At 39.2% G+C, this 22086-nt stretch overlaps 3 protein-coding genes and 1 long non-coding RNA gene across 4 annotated transcripts in view; 2 read left to right on the top strand and 2 right to left on the bottom strand.

Annotated features, from left to right (window-relative positions):
- Positions 1-10756: 10756 nt before the first annotated feature.
- On the top strand, positions 10757-21599 carry LOC145434621 (uncharacterized). Its single transcript, XR_013913499.1, has 2 exons — positions 10757-11250; positions 21174-21599. It is a non-coding gene; the product is annotated as an uncharacterized LOC145434621 (long non-coding RNA).
- On the bottom strand, positions 13409-15523 carry LOC145434611 (uncharacterized). The gene is made up of 3 exons (XM_080311947.1): positions 14431-15523; positions 14016-14091; positions 13409-13956 (listed from the first exon to the last, which is right to left on the bottom strand). The coding sequence occupies exons 2-3, from the start codon at positions 14089-14091 to the stop codon at positions 13496-13498; spliced, it is 537 nt and encodes a 178-aa protein (XP_080168073.1). The 5' UTR covers positions 14431-15523; the 3' UTR covers positions 13409-13495.
- Positions 18115-21548, top strand: LOC145434616 (interferon regulatory factor 4-like). The gene has a single exon (XM_080311955.1). It carries the CDS (start codon positions 18115-18117, stop codon positions 19645-19647), a length of 1533 nt encoding a protein of 510 aa, XP_080168081.1. The 3' UTR covers positions 19648-21548.
- Positions 18295-22086, bottom strand: part of LOC145434617 (testis-expressed protein 9-like) — a 65571-nt gene continuing 61779 nt past the window's right edge. The window contains exon 2 of the mRNA XM_080311956.1: positions 18295-21073. The gene's annotated coding sequence lies outside the window, so the exon portion shown is untranslated. The remainder of the gene's footprint in view (positions 21074-22086) is intronic.

Here is a 22086-nt window from a genome sequence, read left to right on the forward strand (position 1 = left end):
TCTCCACCTTCAAATATCGCGTTATACAAATATTGTTTATACGGAACAAATACATATATGGCTATGTTGTTGCAATCTTCAAAAAAGTACCTCCCTCAGTATCCAATTTCTCGTGGGCTATGCATACAAATGAGGACAGTTACATCAACGAGTGGTAACTTGTTGTATTATGTAGCTAGTAATTAGTGCAAGTAAGTCCGCAACTACTGTTCAAGGCCTTTTCCGCGTTCTTAATAATATCACCTCAAGTTTACTCAAGTATCTCCAATTTGATACTCGAGCACTAAATCCTTCTTTTCCGCGGGCATGTTAGAGGACATAGGGCGATATTCAAACAATTCGCAATTTTGCTGGAATACAAGTACAATTAGGGATCTAAAAGTAACTAATATAGATGGTTATGTTTGTAGATTACTTACCCTTCTACTCAGAGGTTTTTCAGGTGGAACTACCTACCTTTAGGACTTCAAATGCTAAAGTAGTTAGAGCTTACGTTTGTATCACCTTAACAAGTGGCATTATCAGATATGAAAATGATATTATCACATAATACCAGAAGTTAACACACGTCAATGTGTTTCGGACTTCACGAGAAATTGGTTACTAAGAGAAGTATATTCTTGTATACACAATAGCGGAGAGAATCTTTAAATTGTAGTAAGCAGGCCGATGGGTATTCATTGAGTTGGATAAGCATAAAAAACATTCCCGCGCGCTTCTAAACCTAACTCTGCCTAACCCTACCACCTAATCCTAAGACGCGCGCGGGAATGTTTTTTATGCTTATCCAACTCAATGAATACCCATCGGCCTGCTTACTACAATTTAAAGATTCTCTCCGCTATTGTGTATACAAGAATATACTTCTCTTAGTAACCAATTTCTCGTGAAGTCCGAAACACATTGACGTGTGTTAACTTCTGGTATTATGTGATAATATCATTTTCATATCTGATAATGCCACTTGTTAAGGTGATACAAACGTAAGCTCTAACTACTTTAGCATTTGAAGTCCTAAAGGTAGGTAGTTCCACCGGAAAAACCTCTGAGTAGTAGGGTAAGTAATCTACAAACATAACCATCTATATTAGTTACTTTTAGATCCCTAATTGTACTTGTATTCCAGCAAAATTGCGAATTGTTTGAATATCGCCCTATGTCCTCTAACATGCCCGCGGAAAAGAAGGATTTAGTGCTCGAGTATCAAATTGGAGATACTCGAGTAAACTTGAGGTGATATTATTAAGAACGCGGAAAAGGCCTTGAACAGTAGTTGCGGACTTACTTGCACTAATTACTAGCTACATAATACAACAAGTTACCACTCGTTGATGTAACTGTCCTCATTTGTATGCATAGCCCACGAGAAATTGGATACTGAGGGAGGTACTTTTTTGAAGATTGCAACAACATAGCCATATATGTATTTGTTCCGTATAAACAATATTTGTATAACGCGATATTTGAAGGTGGAGATGAACTAACGAAATTTGGTTTCGTAAGGTAGCTAATTATAAACTGTCGTAACTTCGTATCGCTATGATGTCATATAACACTGTTCCAAGTCCTAAGACTATCACTGGAGAGCTCACCTAATGAATATCGTTAGTCAGAATGATCAAACATAACGAATATAAGCTCATCGTAACATATACTGCTATTTGACAGACTTGACTTCAAATATAGAGAAAATTAATTATGTAAGTCATAAAATATGGTCGAGTGTACATGTGGAATTAAAAATAAATGAGATCTACTTGCTCCACTCAAGTGAAGGTTGAAGAAGAGATTTCCAAGTGGGTGAATGAGCTAGTTTTTTTTTTATTCCAAATTTTATCTAAAACTGAAACTGCCAAGTAGCGATAAAGTAGTCTAAAAGACTAAAACCTAGTCACGTTTTACGTGGAGGGTGTTCATAGCGAAGTAGTTGTACATTTTGGAGTACTGAAGTATAGGTTCGGCCTGCTTGCGCTAAACTTAATCAAGATATCAACTATTTACACTGCATCTTCTTCTATTTTTGAGTTTTCGGTGTTCGAGCAAACTATACCTTCAATACTTACTTTTCAACTCACTCGGAAATCATCACTTCTTGTACTTTACTAGGAATTTACTGCTACTAAAATGTTGAAATGTACTTTTTTCGGTGGTCCAGTGGTCTTGGTGAGCGGTGTCAGTTTCATCTATATCCTACGATGCATTTTCGCACTGCAGAATGACTTACTGCAATAAAAATACCAATAATACATCGAGAATTTGCGAACTCTCCCTGTGCAATATTTGAGTTTGACGAAGTACCCTTCAAATTGAACCTACATGTTGGATATTATTCAAAACTTAATAAAATTTCGCGTCGAGCGAGGAATCCTTCAAAATAAGAACGAAGTAGTCATTTCTGAGTAAGCAAAACGGTAGTACACCAGGTATATTTCTGCTTAATACTATAACTATCATGAAGTTGAAGCACTCCAATATCATAAGGACTTGAGAGTATTTGGTGCGTGTAGGCGAAAAACCTACTTGGGTACTCCGAAGAAGTATGAGTACTTCTTTACTTAACAACTCCGAAGGTTAGCGCAGTTTGTGGTATTTCGATTTCCTGCTAATAAAATGTTTAAATGTAATGTACTTTTTTCAGGGGTCGTGATGAATTGTATCAGTTTCATCTATTTCCTACAATACATTTCACCGTCCCGAATGACTTATCACCATGAAAAAATAGCAAAAATGAATTGAAAATCTGCGAAGTCCTACTATGCGGTATTTGAGTTTTTCAATTTACATTTCGAAATTAGCCCGGTTGATATTAACGAAAATCACGTAAAATTTCACTCCAAGCGTTATGGCTTCAACTCGAGCAAACACGTATTTCGAATTTTATGAGTGAAGTAACCTTCCTTATGTTAAATCTACATAGGGCAGAATACATCGAAAAAATAAATGCGGAAGCCCAGGCATCGAGATATAGCTCAGCGTCACACCACAGTCCAATAACGAGAGTGTAATAATATAGAAATCATACCGAACCATTGTAAAAGTGACGTTTCTTCGTTGATGCATATAATATTTCACATCATAAAAGTTAGTATTCAAGGTACATTTTTGTTTAACACTGAAACTGTCTTGAATTTGAAACAGGCCTATATTATAAGTCGAGTTCGTACATGATAAAATTTCTGGTCAAGGAATATGCTTCGGATATAATTTCATCCTTTTCTTCAGTGATCGAAGGTGATACTCGTGACAATTCCATGGTTTGAGGAGAATAGCGAGTCAGGGCTTATTTCGAGATCTAAGCTACTTTGAAGAGCTTCTTGGAGGTACAGAACTTCAATATACAATTAAATAGTATATTCATATTGAAATGAACCCGAATATTTTCGGCTACTTTGAAAATGAGGATACTAGGATTTTCTTAAGTTTCATCTATATCGTACAATGCGTTTTTGCGGTCCAGAATGACTTATGCCAATGAAAAATAGCAAACATGATCTCTCAAGCATTGATCATGGTTTTGTTTTTGAAAGATGTCGCGATGTAGGTATAATATTTTCTAAAACTCAAACTAGGGCGAAATCATGAATTTGTAGGACTTATGATAAACATATATTGTGCGCATACAACATTGTTACAAGAACTATGATATTCCTGTACTTGCACGAATTACAAATGCGGTATTGTAAATTAGTATATACTACAGAAATACGGAGTGAAAAAAGTTTTAGCACAGTTGAGAAAAAGTACTCGATACGCTATATTTGAATCTAAAAATATTAATCCCCGTAGAACGTACTGGGCGTTGGGTTCGAACCCACATGAACACCGGTTCATTGAAACTTGATTCCAACGCCTTAACCGCTCGGTCAACCCAGCTCCATTGCAACGATATCTGAGAAACCTTTTAAATTAGGGTAGAAGTAACTATTTCCAAGTAAGTTTCACGAAGTCTCGATACGCCATACATGACTCTAAAAATATTAATCCCCATAAAACGTACTGGGTGTGGGGTTCGTAGCCTAGACAAATAAGAGGATCGTGATTGAAAATAGAAGGAGGATCACTGGATTATACTTTACTGAATACTCCGCAATGTAAAATTAGTATACACTATAGAAAATCCGGAGTGTCAAAGTCTTTAGTGTAGCGGAATAGTGTAGTTTTCTAACTACTTTACAAATTCATACGGTTTTTCTTGGTGCGTTCCAGGATAAATGCAATTTTTCGCGCTTTTTTATTTTTATTTTTCATTAAAATTGGAGCTACTGTATATTATTTATCGCCAATATTTAAATTCAGTGTGCTAATGCGTTGAGGTTGAAGCTAAAACATCCTATTTCATGTGGCCAAGAAGACTAGCACCGCGCAGCCGATGATGCAAGCAAGTCCGGAACTAGTTACAAGCATATGATGATGAGGCAGATTAGGATGAATAATTTTTTAAACTCAGATAAAGCGTATCAGGACTTCATGAATTTTTTGGAATAGTTTATATTCCGAATTTTAATCAAAACTTAAACTGTTAAGAACTGCTAAAAGTGTTATAAAATACGAAAAAGTGTACAAGTAGAATTATTATTATGTCATGAATAAGTAGTTCTCGATACGCTATATTTGAATCTAAAAATATTAATCCCCGTAAAACGTACTGGGTGTGGGGTTCGAACCTACATGAACACTTGTTCATTGAAACATAAGCCCAACGCCTTAACCGCTCGGCCAACCCAGTTCCGTTGCTACGATATCTGAGAAATCTTTTAAATTAGGGTAGAAATAACTATTTCCAAGTAAGTTTCACGAAGTCTCGATACGCTATATTTAATCTAAAAATATTAATCCCCATAAAACGTACTGGGTGTGGGGTTCGAAGCCTAGAATAATAAGCGGATCGTGATTGAAAACAGAAGGAGGATCACTGGATTAACCTCTATGGAATACTCCGCAATGTAAAATTAGTATATACTACACAAAATCCAGAGTGTAAGAGTCTTTAGTGCATCGGAATAGTGTAGTTTTCTATCTACTTTATAAAATTTATATGATTTTTCTTGCTGCGTTCCGGGATAAAATGTAATTTTTGCGCTTTTTGTTTACTTTTTTAATAAAATTAGTATTCATTATACAAAAACGCCGTGCAAAGGTAAAGTACGAATACAAGTACAAGTTGAGATTTCAAAGTAAGTAAGTGGTTATGTTCGTAGACTAACCCCACTTCTACGTAACGATTTTTCAGTAAGCAGTTATGTTTCTAGGCTACTTTTACTTCTATTTAACGAGTTTTCATACAAATCTGCTTACTTTATTAACTTTATATTTTGTGAAGTAAAGAGTAGTTTAGGGTTATGCTTGTATAACCTTGACGAGTGCTATTCGGTATGGAACAACATCGAATTAAGCATACCGAAAAATATCTACTTGACAAAATTTTCATTTAGTTATGTCCATTAGAGTCGTGTTCTTGCGACGAATTTGTCCGACTTACTTGCATGAATTACAAGCTACAAAATACGACTAGTTAACACGCGAACTTTCCTCATTTGTATGCATAGCCTACGCGAAATTGGTTACCGAATTTTTCGATTGGTTTATATTCCGAATTTTATTTAAAACTGAAACCGTTAAGTACTACTAAAAGTGTTATAAAATGTGAAAGAGTGTACAAGTAGAATTATTGTTATGTCGTTAATGAGTAGTTTACAAATTCATACGATTTTTCTTGTTGCTTTCCGGGATAAAATGTTATTTTTCGCTCATTTTTATTTTTTATTTTTACTAAAATTCGTATTCATTTTACAAAAAACGTCGTGTAAAGGTAAAGTACTTGTACATTTCGTAGTGCTCAAGTATAAGTTTTCAAACTATTAACTTGACAAAATTTTCAGAACAGCGACTTTTGCGTAAAGTCTGTCTTGCATTTAGTTGCCTGCTCTGAAAGCAAGCAAAGTTTGTGGTGTTTGCGCAACATCGAAATTTGTTCACTTCACGCTTATCTTATGTCGAAAACATAAGTTAGTTAACAATATTTCGAGTCATGGGTATGAATAATTTTTAAAAAACCTAAATATGCCGCGTCCAAACTTCGTAAATTTTTTCGATTAGTTTTTTTTCGTTTCCATCTACTTTAAAAGACTCAGTGTAAAAGTTTCGAAACTCGCATGAATTACAAGCTACATAATACAACTAGTTATCACGCGTTGATGTAACTTTCCTCATTTGTATGCATAGCCTACGCGAAATTGGTTACCGAAATTTTTGATTAGTTTATATTCCGAATTTTATTTAAAACTGAAACTTTTAAGTACTACTAAAAGTGTTATCAAATGTGAAAAAGTGTACAAGCAGAATTATTATTATGTCATGAATAAGTAGTTTAAATTCATACGGTTTTTCTTGTTGCGTTACGGGATAAAATGTAATTTTTCGCTCTTTTTTAATTTTTATTAAAATAAGTATTCATTTTACAAAAATCGTCGTAATTTGACTTTTGAAAATGGAAAATGCGTGAGCTCGACTAACTTTTCACGTAGTTCGAAATCGCTACTTCTATACATTAATTCAAAGTATTTGTCAGTCATCGTAACACCGCTCATATTGCGCGTTATCTATTTATTTCACGGATAACGAATTACTCCAGCTTTTATCAGAGGATATTTTCCTAGGGTCTGCCTACTAACAGTACTTAGTTTAGATTAATAAAAGTATAGTGATTGAAAATAGATCACTGGATTATAGTTTACAGAAAACTCCACAATTCTATGTGACGTCCTTGCATACCAACAACCTTCGAACTATTTGCCGCCTCATAAACACTTGAGGAGGCCTACATTTGATGCGTGTGGGGAAAACGTAGTTAAATTTTCATATGCATTTAGTTTCCAACTCTGAAAGCAAGCTTAGTCTATGATCATTCGCGTACCATTAGTATTCATTTAACAAAACGTCGTGTAAAGGTAAAGTACTTGTACATTTCGGAGTACTCAAGTATCAGTTTTGTCAGCTTATTATATGCTCAGTATCTTATAAGTCAAGAATTGTAGAGCATTTATGTGGGTGCTCCAGGGTGCTCTTCATTGAGTGTCCGTGGTGAGTGATAAGTTTAATTTGCAAAATTAGTGTGTTCAAACCAGGCCTGTCGCCAACATAGGGATGTCGCATTAGACCTAAATACACATAATAGAATATAAAGGAAAAGTATCATCTAACGTATAATGAATGTTATTTATTTCTCGGAAGCAAGTCATTATCAAAACATAGTGATCAAAATTATCGCAGAGCAATGCCGATTTGCGTTAATTCCGTTATGCGTCTGACTACGTTACTAGGGATTATGTAGTTAGTTACGAAATTAGGTGTGCTATCTTCCCAATCGATATGGAACAACATCAAAGCAAGTTATTATCAAAACATAGTGATCAAAATTATCGCAGAGCAATACCGATTTTGCGTAAATTCCGTTATGCGTCTGACTGCGTTACTAGGGATTATGTAGTTAGTTAGGAAATTAGGAGTCCTATCTTCCCAATCGATATGGAACAACATCAAAATCATCACAAAGCAATATCGACTTTTGCGTGAATTCTGTTATGCGTTTTACTACGGTAGTATGCTCACCTGCTTACAGGTGTCCAGACGTGGAATTTCTAGTATATTCGCTCCTAACATTAGAGCAGCACCCGACGCAGCTTACATTATTACGTTATTGGACGCCGGCGGCGTTTCACTGTCGGTTTAATTACCCTTATTCTAGTGACATGAAAAGGACTGAATCGTATGAAATGTCGCGACTACAAGAATCGAGCGAAAGCGTTGTTTCACGCCGTCTGGTCGTGCTGGATGCGTTTGTGACGTTAACGGTATTACTGATATATTATGCAATTTTTTCGAAATAAATGAACATTAATTAATTAGTGATGATGCCATTTCTCAATATTTACAGAGGTCTTGTGTATCATATATAGTCTTAAATACACATAAATTGATTGCGCGAGATTGGAATTTAATCTTCTAACGTAATCATCATAAAACCGCCGCAATAGTTCAACGTTGATGAGTATTATCTGAGAGCTCATGTCATCCGCTAAAATACAAAGTCCAAATACACATAATAATATTATCTGGCGAATATAGCCTTGCATAGACATCAAGAGTTTTGGAAACTTATGTATAATCTGAATTTATATTTATTTTTCGAAAGCAAGTTAAGATAAAGTGTCGGAATTTAATCATCTAACGAATAATGCGGAATTTAATCATCTAACGTATAATGAATGTTATTTATTTCTCGGAACCAAGTTATTCAATACATATTGCTAAATACACATGGAAAATCGGTATTGAAATTCACAAAACATTAAAATATCTAGGCGTGGCATTGGTCGTCATATAGGCGTGGCAATTAGGGTGATGACGAACGTAAATAGCCTCAGGCAGGGGAATGGCCTGCGTATAAAGTCGATACCCTCACTACTTGTACACCAGTGTTGGGATGACTCGAGTCTTGACTTGACTCGAGTCACCTTTTTCGTGTGACTTGACTTGACTCGAGTCACTTTGCAAAAATGACTTGACTTGACTCGGCGCTTCAAAAATGTGTATTGACTCGTGACTCGGAGCAAAATTCACGAGTCAATTTCAAGTCATTAAGTAAACTGTGTCGATTAAATAACCATATCTTGTTTATGTTTGGGTTGTTCGCGATACGCCGATGTCACTTGTGAAAGCAACCGGTCATTCGCTGATTGCTCGTTTCACTGATTCTCCATTGTCACATCACAAATAATTTGACCGCTAACGAAACAATCACAGCTTACGTTATCTTAGTAGCAATAGATTAATCTAATAGCAACGTGTATCCTTGTTTTTAAGACATTACATTGCGGATGTGCTCACATTTACCAACCATCTTGTTTGATATTATTATATTCTTTATTCACAGTAAGAAACTGGTCAATACACTCATAATCCGGGGAGCAACCTGCACCCAAAGGAAAATGGCGAGATTGGAGTAAATTTTTTAAAATTTCAGTAATGCAGTCAAATTGTTATTCTTATGCAATACATGGAGAAGTCAGATTACAGAATTGCAGTAGATGAAGCATTGGCAAGGGTTACAGAGCAGAGGTAGAGATGATTGAAAATGAAGAATAGAAATTACAGAAATGATGCTGTGATTCACTAGTATAATTTTAGTCCAGAGGTGCATTCAACGCCTTTCAATCGTTGTGCTTTGGCGCATATTCTCATTTTTAATTCTTCTTGCAACATTGTCAGTTTTTCTGTTGACTGCAGTTTGGTTTGGTGCTCCAGTTCTATTCTTTTTACTTTATTTTTTACTTTGCGGGAAACATTTCCTTTTTTTAGTTCTGAGAGTATCGCAACGTCACACCTTGGTTTTGCGATTTTGTTTTCAATTCTGCGTTGCCAAACTGGCGTATGCCTTCCCCTTTTTTGTTGATAGTTCTTGGTATTTTGCAGTGCCTTTCTGAGATAACTGCCGCAGTGCTATAAATGAGGTTGTTGATTGTTGTCAAGGGACATTGTGGTTTTTCTCCTTGTTTGTCATTTAGAGTTGCAGGCAGTATGGTTTCTGTCAAAATTTTGTTCGCTACTGCAATATCCGTTTTCAGTTTCTTTGTAATTTGTAAGTCAGGTAACTGCACTCTGTCATTTACATTCAATGTGGATTTCATTCGGTCGATGATTTGATTTTTGATCTCCAATTCTAATTCCGTGTCTATGTCGCCATCATTAGGTGTTGTTGATTCATTCGGGTGCCCGGTGGTATTTTGTAATTCTACTTCTGCGATGTTCGGGTCATCAAGTGATTGTTGTGGATCAGGTGATCTTGGCCGAATTGCAGTTCCATTGCCTCAGAGTTTTCTATGTTTTTGTTACACATTTCTCCCTCGATTTCTGCGAATTCTTGTTCAGATAATTTTTTATTTTTTATTACACAACGTCTCATTGTTGCCAGGGTATTGGCAGTCATGGTTGGAGAGTTGTTCGTTCTCTCTTTCCATTTTTGAAAAGTTCCTTCGGTTACTCCTGCCGAGTTTTCAAATTTGGTTAAGAAGTAACATCTCATTATTTCTTTATACTCTTCTTTACTCCATCTGTGTCTCTTCTTTTTTTCTTTTGCAGCAGAGCTGTTTTGTGAGCCACAGTTCGGTGTTGCACAGGCGCCATGTTGAGAAATATCTTCTCTTTGGTGTTCCTGTGTGGTCGGAGTTGACGAGTCCTCTGGGGTCATCCGCTTGTTCCCGCGGCGGGTACGTCCAGGTGCGATATATCCAAATCGTTTCGCAGGCATTCACAGCAGTGATGCGTCAGTTCAGAAGTTAGGTTAATTTAAAGTAATTAATTAATTATTAATTAATTCCTTAATACAACCAAATATTATTATTATTATTAATAGCACATTTACAGTGGCGCTTATCGCCTTTTTCAGGCTTTGTGCACCACGACACGAATATTTGTAATGTTCATTGGTCTTTGTCTTCAGTAATCTTGGGGACGACTTCTTAGATCTTTCGCTCATTCATACGTCAGACTCTCTCACATCCATGCGTCCCGGTCGTGGTCTTTACTGCCGACTTCTAGCGCGGCTCACTTTCGTTCTGGGCTTTTCAATGCACTGCAACGGCAGTGAGGTCGGCGATGAGGAGCCCAGAAAAACCTCCGACACATAGAAGTTGATCCGAACCGGGATTCGAACCACTACCATTGGTGTCGTGACATCTTGTTTGATATAAAACGAACGAATATAGTTTACGCGTTTATATTCTCACGGATGTGTATTTGGGCAGTGTATTGTACCACATCAATTTCTTCAACTTCTCGAGGCTTCGTATTCGATCCCCTATATTGGCTGATAAAATCAGACTGTAGATGTAACTATACAATTACTCGCGTATTTTATTAGCAGTTCCACGTTTGCGTGAGTGCTGCAACATCGTTTTGCATGTATGTTTATCTTTATATTCGTTATTTGATTCAAGATAAATGGCCAATTCATCTGTCCTTAATCTAGTTAGCAAAATGTAATGACTTTGCATCATCACTCATACTTCGAATTTTCAATTTGACTTGAATCGTGACTTGACTCGTGACTTGACTTGACTTGACTCGATTTGACTCGAGTCACCTCCAAAAAACGAGCGACTTGACTTGACTCGAGTCACCTTTGAAAATCGATTGACTTGACTTGACTCGAGTCAAAATGTGCAATGACTCGAGATGACTCGTGACTTGAAGGTAGTGACTTGATCCCAACACTGCTGTACACAGCAATGGTACGGAGTAAAGTGCGTTGTGCAACTATAGAGTATGACTGGAGTGACGACTCGATTGTTCTCCCATTGTTAGCCGGCAGAATGGTCACGGTCAGATGGATCCACCCAAAACAGGATCGCTCAGTGCTTGTTTCAATGGCGTTCAAGGCGATTCGCCGTGTATTTCTTGAAGTTGCGTCGGAATTAGTTAGACAGTTCAACATTTAGGTAGCGGTGGCGAGTCGTTATGACTAGTGAATAATACTGTGCAGCCTATGTTACATTTCTCACGAGATTGATGTGATATTGTGGCTTTGATCCTTTGTAGAGTTTGCTACGTATATGAATATAATGACAGAAGGTATAGATTCTATATAGAATAGCTGGTTCGTGTGCATTGGCTATTGTGAGATGAATTCATGGAAAGAAAGACTGAAGAATACTACAAAGTGAACAAGTGGAAAGATCTTGAACTATACCGATATGCAATTCACGATATCGTTGATTGAAAATATGTCCTATATTAACTGCAGAAACTCGAGTATGAATATAACAAATAATATTGCAACTGTCTTGTAGTCTTATATAATGCCTGTCAGATAACCGCAGAAACTGAGTATGACTAGCAGGACCGTAACTGCCGCACCCCAAACCCCCCAATTAGGGGGGGGCGAGCTCGAAGGGGGCCCAAAATTATTTCGCGAATTAGCATAAATTATTGAGTATTTTTCAAAAATTTATGCAACTTTTTCAAAAAAATTTCGCGCTGCGTGTGATTTCAAGTTGCCAACTTTCTTAGTTATTTGGTAGCCTACTCTTCCCCAAGACAAAATACGCAAAATTTATCGAAATGGGCATATCGGCGAGACATTTAAAGTTTTAGAACATGTAACATGCGACTCCAAGAAGTGTGCCAGAACGATCGGCAGCGAGAAAACCTGGGCCAAAAAGGACTGCCCGCTTACGCTGACCGAAAACTTCGTTATATATGCAAAATGCATATAGGTATAATTTTCCATAGGCGCCTAAATGACTGGCGCCGAATGTTCCTGTCTTGGCAATCTGAACCTCAGAAGACAAATACCATAATCCGCAGGAAAAAATTGTATGCCCATTGCCCATAAAGAAATACCAATTTGAAATCACGTTCGTCGTTAGTCTAGTACATTTGGGCGATTCTGTATTTTTTTATATAACAGACAGGAGATCACAAAATGACATCATGAAACGAAGTCATACCAACGGGGCCACCCGCCCGAATATGTTTAATTATTATTTAGGGGCCCTACAGTTTCCAAGCCACCTCATTCAGCCCTACCGGTAAATCTGACAACGTGAACAAGAAATTGATAGCAATATATATGCAATTCCCAATATTATTGACCGATTTTATCATGAATTATCGAATATTTTCGCGCTTTGAGCTGGCTCACTAAACTGTGGCCCTTATTTCGTGACAAAAGCGAACAACGTGATGGGGGGGAGGGGCGGTTTATCACCCTATGGGAGCCCAAGACCCAAGTTTTATTGGGGGGGGGCTGGCCAAGTGCTGTTTCGTTCCTGCGAACGGGTCAACGCCCGATGATGTTCAATTATTATTGAGGGCTCCTACCATTTCAAACACACCTCACTCAGGTCTACCGTTAAATCAGATTACGTGGGCAGAGAGAGGATAAAAATTGATAACAATATATATTCAATTCCCAATCATATTGACCGGTTAAATCATGAATTTTTAAATTTTTTGCGCTTTGCGCGTGTGGACGACTAAAGCTGCCCCACTAAACGGACGGTGAACACAGATGATGAGTAGCGGTACACAGCGTATAGCCAATGGGGGGTCTGGGGGGCGAGGCCCCCAGAAGTTCGGTTTATCACCCTATGAGGGGCCCATGACCAACGTTTTGGGGGGGGGGCTGACGAAGTGCGGTCACGGCCCTGATGACTAGAACAAGAGCCTTGTGTAATGTTAATGTTCTGCTTGAGCTCGACTCACAATAGCCAGAGCTTACTTCTTGAAAGTGTGCAAAATCGCACTTGAAGGGAATTCGTTTTCATTGCCATGAACACAGGAAGACGTCTGCCGGTCGACATTAGTAGTAAGCCAATGCACCACGTCAAGGTTTCGACCAATGCATTGGTTTCCTTTTTTAGGTAGGGAACCTCAATGTGGATAGGCAGCATTTGCCACAGAGAGAAAAAACTACCATACTAAAAGAGCATATTGTTCATTTTTTTTTCAAGCCATCTCGCAAACTTTTGGAAAATTTGGAGGACTTTTTTTGCTTCTCATGCAATGCAAACTTCGCAAAATTGTGAGACAAGATGTTATTCAAGTGTCTCATTGCCTTATCCATGACATCCTCGACCTCATTTAGGTCTGAGCCAGATTGAAGTGACACAGTATGAATTAATTTGTTAAAGAATGGATCACAGTGAATTGAGTCAAGTACCCTGAAAAAATTGATCTTTTTCAGGGGTTTTGCCATTTCTTTACTGTGGATAACATAAAAGCGGAGAACCATGCCATGAAACTGTTCAGACGGGCTCTTCAATCCATCGACTTTCTTCTGCATCACTTTAATGAGGTTTCCCGATGGCGCTGCAGATGTTAGGCATGTGGCAATTGCTTCGTTAGCTTGCTTAGAAATGGCTCCAAAAAGCACTCCACCAATATATTCAAGTATGTCTAAAAACATGTCAAAGTTTTTCCATGGAAAGGCAAAGTATCAAAGGCTATTGACTTACCAGATTCCTTGCTGTTGACTCCTCCAATCTCTGTGATTGGATCCTGTTCTTTACCGCACACGAGAGAATCAAACATCTTCAAAAGTAATGCTGAAGCTGGCAATTGCGGCAAACCCAGCAACTTGTTAGCTTGGTGACAGATATTAGAATAATGTTGATAAAATCCGTCAACACCAAGTTTGCAATATTCAGAATGGAGTTGTTTCACCGATGGAACAGCTTTGATCACGTCTAGTTCCTCGAATGATGGGGCGCATTTAAAGTATTTTTTGGTATACACAAGCCCTATTCAAAACAGCAATTACAGCATCCTCGGATATATCCCAAGTAGTGGTGGGAACTTTATGATTTTTGTAATGTTTTTTCAGAGCTTTCACAGTCGGAAAGGATGCTTCGCATTCCTCACAAATCACACCTTTCCAGTTATCGAGTCCTTCGAAACATTCTTCAATTTCCATTTCAGTCAGTCCCTCCCAGTCATCCCAAAGTGATGCAGCTAAATCAGTCATGATACCGATTTCTATCCGTGACGAAATATGATCTAAATCTGGCGAAAAATATAACAGAGGCTACACGGTATTATTCACTAGTCACAACGACTCGCCACCGCTGCCTAAATGTTGAACTGTCTAACTAATTGCGACGCAACTTCAAGAAATACACGAAGAATCGCCTTGAACGCCATTGAAACAAGCACTGAGCGATCCTGTTTTGGGTGGATCCATCTGACCGTGACCATTCTGCCGGCTAACAATGGGAGAACAATCGAGTCGTCACTCCAGTCATACTCTATAGTGCAACTATGATGTTATCGACAATTGACTAGTATTCATTATGTCGTCACAAGCCGATACGGCGGCACCTATGTGTTCGTTGCTGCATCCGATGTTACTGACGGCTGACAGACTCTAGATTACTATAGATAACAAACCTACGGGTAAATTAGTAATCTATATAGACCAGGGGTGGCCAACCTTCTCGGCTAAAGGGCCACATGAATTGAGTGCGCTGCCCACTAGCCGCGCCAAGCGCTTAAAAGTTTCGAAGTTAATATTATAATTACTTGGGTATATTGCGAGTCGACTGTATACCGCCCGCTGGGCTCAGTTTGCAAGGACAGGACTATTCGGCATCTGGACATATCGATATCGAAGATTTCCGCTAATATACGACAATCATTTTGTGCCTACATTTCATCGCCGACGATCTTTCTGCGAGTGTAAACGCAAAATACATTCTCTCGTAATTACGAATATAGTTCTACTCAATCGGCTAAATCAGGCGTTTTTTCATTTTCAGGTGGGGTAGGCTACAAAGAAAGAAATCGTGTGACAATTAAACACGCGAAGCGTGAAGAAAAATTTTACTACTAGTTTAGTTTATTGTAATGTATGACGATTTACTAAAACTGTGACTGGACCCTGGATCTACCAATGCGTCGAAACTGATATTGTAGTCATCAACATCCCAAGTGTCGCGGCCAGACTAATCATATTTTTGGTTGGCCTTGCAAGTTCACTATCTGACCATACAATTTTGATAATATAACAGAATTTCGATAATATAATGGGAAATTAGCTCGCGGGCTACTCAAAACCTTCTCGCGGGCCACATATGGCCCGCTGGTCGCGGCGGGTTGCCCACCCCTGATATAGACAGACACCTTCGATGGTTTTCAGAGCCGGAGCCGGAGCTGGAGCCGGAGCAGTGGTAGCAATGCGGCTCCGGAGCTGGAACCGGAGCTAATGTATGATAGAAGAAAGCGCCGGAGCTGGAGCAATGCAAATTTACGGCTGCTCCAAAGCCCTGATTAGTACCTTTTCGTCTTCGCGAAATGAGCGTTTCTTCAATATCAAACACTGAACCCCCGCCCAGTTGACTTGTGTCCCGCATGAGTGCCTCGGAACATATTTCCCTCAAGAAATTGCACCAATATATTATTGATCTGGCACAAACCCCACTTTCCGACACAATTCTATGCTGTCGTGCTTCAGCCACCCAAAAATAAGTCACCTAATAACTTCTTCAATCCCAGATTACTCTTTGCAAAGAAGGATCCGTTTCGTATGCTTGAGGTAGTGCGACATGATGCATTAATGCATCGAAATCGGTAGCCATCTTTTGTGCAACCGGTAACTTCTTGTCGCATCGTAATACCACACAGCGAGCAATCAATAGATTTCGCCAATAGTCCATGACCTCTCATAAATTGTATGCAACAATCCAGGTTCGTAATAACTCCCGTCACTGCCAATTGCTGTATATTCATCATTTCCCTCGATTCCCAAATAACCACTCACTTATCCTGGTGATTCGTGATCGATGATCATCTGATTATAATGACTGCGACGCCCGCTTTTATTATCGGCTCGTGCAGATATCCTTTTATTACTTGCGCTATATTATAGTTCACCTGCAATCATATATCTGTATTTGTAACAAATTTCATGACTTTACGGGGCTTGATTTGCTAGTACTACTTATGTAGCATTCGTAACGTTAGATCCCATTTCTACTATAAATCTACCTCTGAGGTTGATAAGTTGTTGTAATATCCAACCGGTAAAAGACAGTGTGCTCATTAATAATTTACCGTTTATGAAGCGGTGGATTTTGCGTGAGCGCCGGTACGGAAACCATGGTGAACTTACACATTTCATTCAGTGTGCATGCCTCCTCTTTACATCGCCTAGGCCAGGAACGGGCAACACGACTAGCGGGCCGGATCCGGCCCGCGACGTGACTTTGAGCGGCCCGCAGAGAGTTTCCGCTAGTACATATGATAATGTGGCCCAAGGCCACAGTCAGCCGTAATCACCCACTACATATCAAATTGCAGTGACTGTAGGTTATTCTTTAGCGTACGTGTCTGTGGGTAAGCGAGTGGCGCAGTGTGCTAATCGACATCGTCACGACACCATCAATATGGTTGCCGGTTCGAGTTTCGGCTCTGCCATGTTTCTATGAGCGGAAAAAGACCTCTAAAGACAAGGACTCATGAAATTACTGTGCGTGCGCAAATGACCCAAGTATTGATAAGCGCCAATTGTGTTAATAAAACAAACAATAACGGCGTTCGTGAGTGAGTAGCGTGCAAGAGTGGAGCTTACGCGTAAGCTCGTCATCGACGACACGAAAAGGCTTGCCTCACCGGCATTTACGTGTGTACTCAACCCTAATGAATTGACATCTTCGTAATTTTGAACCAACTCTTGAACCCTCCTTCGTATACAATATATTACACAGGGGTGCACATCATGCGACCCGTCGTTACAGTCACAGCCACAATTCTCTACTACTTGCTCACTACGTCAAATTATAATGACTGTAGGAGTGTAGGTTATTCATTCTTTTTTCGGACATAAATAATAGCGTTTTTAGTTATTCCTTGGTACTTTGTTTTCCTTGGGTGCGACATGTCGCCAGAGCTCAAAGAACTTGGTAACAACATTGATCTACCGCAGATCGACTTCAACAGCTATTGAAATTCATTACGTTTTAGTAAATTCATTGAATACTGTTTTGGTTTCTATGCTTCAAACTTATAAGGTTAAACACGATTAATCCTTGTGCAGGTGGATGAATACACGTTTTTTGTATCGATTCAGGATTTTGGCCTGCAAAGTACTTCATTTCCCCATATCCTGCCCGCCGACTGGAGCAGTTGCCCGCACCTGGCCTAGGCCACGGTTGGTGTCTGATTCCAAAGACTACAAAGTCGTTTCGACACCTTCCTTTTTTCTCCTTGTATCGCAATTTTTGTAGTGTATTGAAATGATAGAAATTGCTAATAAAACAGCCAACACACAGAAACCGAGCTGAACAGGACGGACAGGTCCGTCCGACCGACCGTATAAGTGACATGACGAAGTTAGTTTCCGATTATTACCAATGGTATTCGTGACTCACGTCAGCTAGTCGGGTATTCCCCTTATCCGCTCTGGTGTCTGGTGAGGTGATTTCCCCGTGTCCTAACAATTTTCTCTGCTCGCCTTTTTCATCCATGGTGTAACCAGCTGTCTTTTAATGGGTAAAGTGGTGCCAAACCTGTCAAAACATGTCGATTGGACTCTACGAGTAGGTACATTAACTATAAATCATGGCTGCCGGCGACGAAACGTTCAAACTGCCCATGAGAATATGGCTTTGTGATTTGGTCGACAAGGCGAAGATTCGCGGTTTGGAGTGGTACGACCAGGAAAAACGGCATATCAAAGTACCGTGGGCTAAGCGGCACGAGCCGGGCTGGGAGAATTGTGAAGAAGTCGTGACCGAGTGGGCTAAACATCAACACCGCGAGGAAAAGAAAGGTGTCAAGTCCGATTTTTCAACGTTGAAGGCCAACTTCAGAAACGCGATCCACAAATCGGAAGATTTCACCGAAGTAAAAGAGCTGTCTCAACTCGACAGACAGACTGGAAACTTTAAAGTGTACAAGCTATTCACCCGAGCGGAGGTGGAGCAGAAAAAACTAGAGAAAAAACAGGAGGGCCGTAAACGTAAAACAGCAGCGAAATCTCCATCAACAGGAAAGCTTCTCTGCAGCCCGCACAATTACGATGATGGCATGCTAAAAGACGTGCCTGAAAAAGACTTGAACTTGCCACTCAACACGACGCAATCTCTGATCGCAGCTGATTTGCTGGAACTGCAAAATGTCAGTTTCGCTGCAGCGTCCGGTAATAATATTGCTTCTCCTGTTTATCACCAGCAAACTACGAATGGTACAACTTTTCAGGATCAGGACTTTGAGAATATGTACCCAAGCACTACGACAGTTCCTACGCCGTGTACCAGCGACGGCAGTCTTGTTGATCCTTTGTCTCAAATTATCCAAGACCACGGTATCCATCCATGTACCGGAGATATCACCGCTACAGGGTTCCTTCACAGCCAAAAAGTGGATGCAGAGAGTCTTTTAAAAGCTTTTGATGTCAAAATCAATGACATCCGTCGATGCAGGCTAACAGTCACATATAACAGCGGTCAGGTGTTGGATAACGAATTGCGAGACACATTCCCTGGCTACAGACTACATTATGGTGACGAGAAAGACTTGAAGCAGGCGTTGGAATATCACCAGCACGGCCGCCAAGTTTCAGAAATAGACCCAAATGATTTTAAATATCAATCAGTCCGGTTGCCTAATCCAAAAAGCGAGTACACACATCTTCAGGGTATCCTGAATGTTACAGAGCTGGGTTTAACTTTCCGCTATGATCCCGCAAGCTATTCGTTTTATATGAAGAGACTTTGTCAAAGTCAAATATTCTATCTTGACCCGCACACGCGGATGGGTTGTCAACAGCCCATTAAAATTGAGAGAAATCAAGAAATATGTATTTTCTCATATGAGAGGTTTTTACAGTCTGTGTCAAAAGCTATACAGGAAGGCAACTGCAATCATCTGGCTCTGTACCCGATGCTTCAACTCTCTATTGGATCAAAATCCAACCTGGAATTACAAAATCCCAGTCCTCGGGGAATCAAAGTGACGATATACATCTGCTGCCTGAAAGGTTTCTTTGAAGAAAATGATATTAACGGAGAGCTGTCCATTAAACTCAGCACGCCCAACGAAATGGAGCAAATTCTACATCGATTGAAGAACATGAGGATGGACACAAATTAGTCTAGATCACAGCCACACAGAAGTGAGAGTTTAATATCAATCTAGTCGATTTTATCCACCCAAACCACTTATTGAAGCAATTTTGTTCCAAGACCACTGATTGGCAAATAACGTATGAAGAAGTATCTCTTGATAACTCGAAAGGTTGTTGATGGCAGGTCCGAGGCATTGCTGCAAACTAATATTCCAGGACAATCATTTGTACATGGTAGGCATAGGCACTCTTTAAACCTTTGCATTGTAAGTTAAGAAAGGACTGCTCTTGGAAGGGACTATTTTTAATGATTGAATGGTCTGGAATGATGTTAGATGTGGTATACCAAATGAAGGCTCTTCAATTTTAATCGTGCAAATTCTAACCATAGCCTACCCATACTGGAATACCCGTATATTACTTTTACCGGAATCAGGATATTTGTTGTATACGAATGCAACTCAGTGTCATGTTACCATGTAGGCCTACAATTTATTAGGTTATATTTAAGTTGATCCCGTCGCTTAAAAGCACATTCTCACGTAACAGTTCCTTATTGGTTTACGATTTTACCAAGATTGACTTTTTCAATAGATGTGTTGGTGTTGTTGCACTCGTTAGTATAATGTAGATTGCAAGGATTGTTGCCGTCAAAATATTAGCTGTGACTCAGTGTTGGGATGACTCGAGTCAACTTTTTCGTATGACTTGACTCGAGTCACTTTGCAAAAATGACTTGACTTGGCGCTTCAGAAATGTGGATTGACTCGTGACTCGGAGCAGCATTTACGAGTCAATTTCAAGTCACCAATAAATAAATTGTGTCGACTAAATCACTGTGTGTATGTTCGGATAATTCCCGATACGCCAGTGGCGCGAGAGCAACCAGTCATTCACTTATTGTATGTTCCACTTCCACTGACCTTCCATTGCTACATCACAACTAAATTGGCCGCAAACGAAATGATCAGAGCTTGCGTTGCTGTGGTAGTAGTAGATTAATCGAATAGCTAGGTTTCTTAGATGGCGCGGTGCTAACCTTTACCAACCCTCTTGTATGACTTAAATCGAATGAATATAGGTTATGCGTTTACATTCTCACAGATGTGTAGATGGGTAGTGTATTGTACCATAACATATCAATTTGTTTAAACTTTTCACGGCTTCGTATTCGGCCCTCTGTTTTGGCTGATAATAACAGACTGTAGCATGCAACTATTCAGTTACTCACGTATTTAGTGCGAAACAACGCCTTTTTGCTTGTATATTTACCCTTATATTCGTTGTTTGGTTCAAGATGAAGGTTTATTATTCTGTTTGTCACACAGCTGGCAAAATGTTACGACTTTGAACCATCACTCATCCTTCGAAAATTCAATTTGACTTGAATTGTGACTTGACTTGACTCGAGTCACCTCCAAAAATCGAGTGACTTGACTTGACTCGAGTCACCTCCAAAAATCGAGTGACTTGACTTAAGTCACCTTCGAAAATCGATTGACTTGACTTGAGTCAAAATCTGCAATGACTCGAGATGACTCGTGACTCGAAGGTAGTGGCTTGATCCCAACTCTGCTGTGACTAGACAGTGAATTCTTGTGTTGATCAAGTTTATTTTTTGGTGTTCCGTTCACACATATCTCCATTCAGATTGCATGTCAACTCATTTTCTTTTGAGTTCGAATTTGTCAGCAACAGGAAATTGGTTGCTATGTTACTTCAAGTCTCGCCACGGTTCGATAGTGCGTAATGAACTATTCATAACTTGAAGTTGGGTTAAGATGGTAGTTATTCTATAGGTATGTTTTCATAGATATGATTCTGCACACATTGAAAGGGGCTCACTGTACTGTACAGGGTTGCAATTCCAGCCTATACCGTACAGTTATCGTATTGTGGATATGATATAATAAAATATTCTTGTATATATCGCTTGATTTTATGAGATTATACATTAGAAGATCATATTATCAAGATATGTGGACATACTGGACATTTTAATTTGCAAGTTTACTAGGCCGATACCATACAGAGATCATGATTTATAGGCACAGTTCGACAAGGTATAAACTAAGCTTTTAAAAGTTGAGCTTTAGGGTGCCTGAAATCAGACGTGACAAGGCAGTACCATCCACCATATCTATGTAGCCTACGACTTGCCATGCAATGAACGCTTTACCTAGATATGCACGGCTTATAAATTCTGCAGATTTTCACTTGCAATTGTATTTACACTGCTGAGATGACTCACCTAGATATGAAATTTGGCATTAGCTTGAAGGAGGATAATGTAGGCTTATAGTGTACATCACCGCTGACCATGGTATGGCTATAAGTGCAGTTGCTATTAACTTTTCATTTAACACATTATTTGAAGCAATTCAAATCTCGCATGTTGCATAGAGTGATCTCATAGTAGTGTCTAGTCAAACACGTTGCTGCTAATGAGTTTATGACACAATAGG

The sequence above is a fragment of the Botryllus schlosseri genome, chromosome 2 (assembly GCF_051294905.1).
Source record: "Botryllus schlosseri isolate E-star chromosome 2, Bs_hap1, whole genome shotgun sequence".
NCBI lineage: Eukaryota > Metazoa > Chordata > Ascidiacea > Stolidobranchia > Styelidae > Botryllus > Botryllus schlosseri.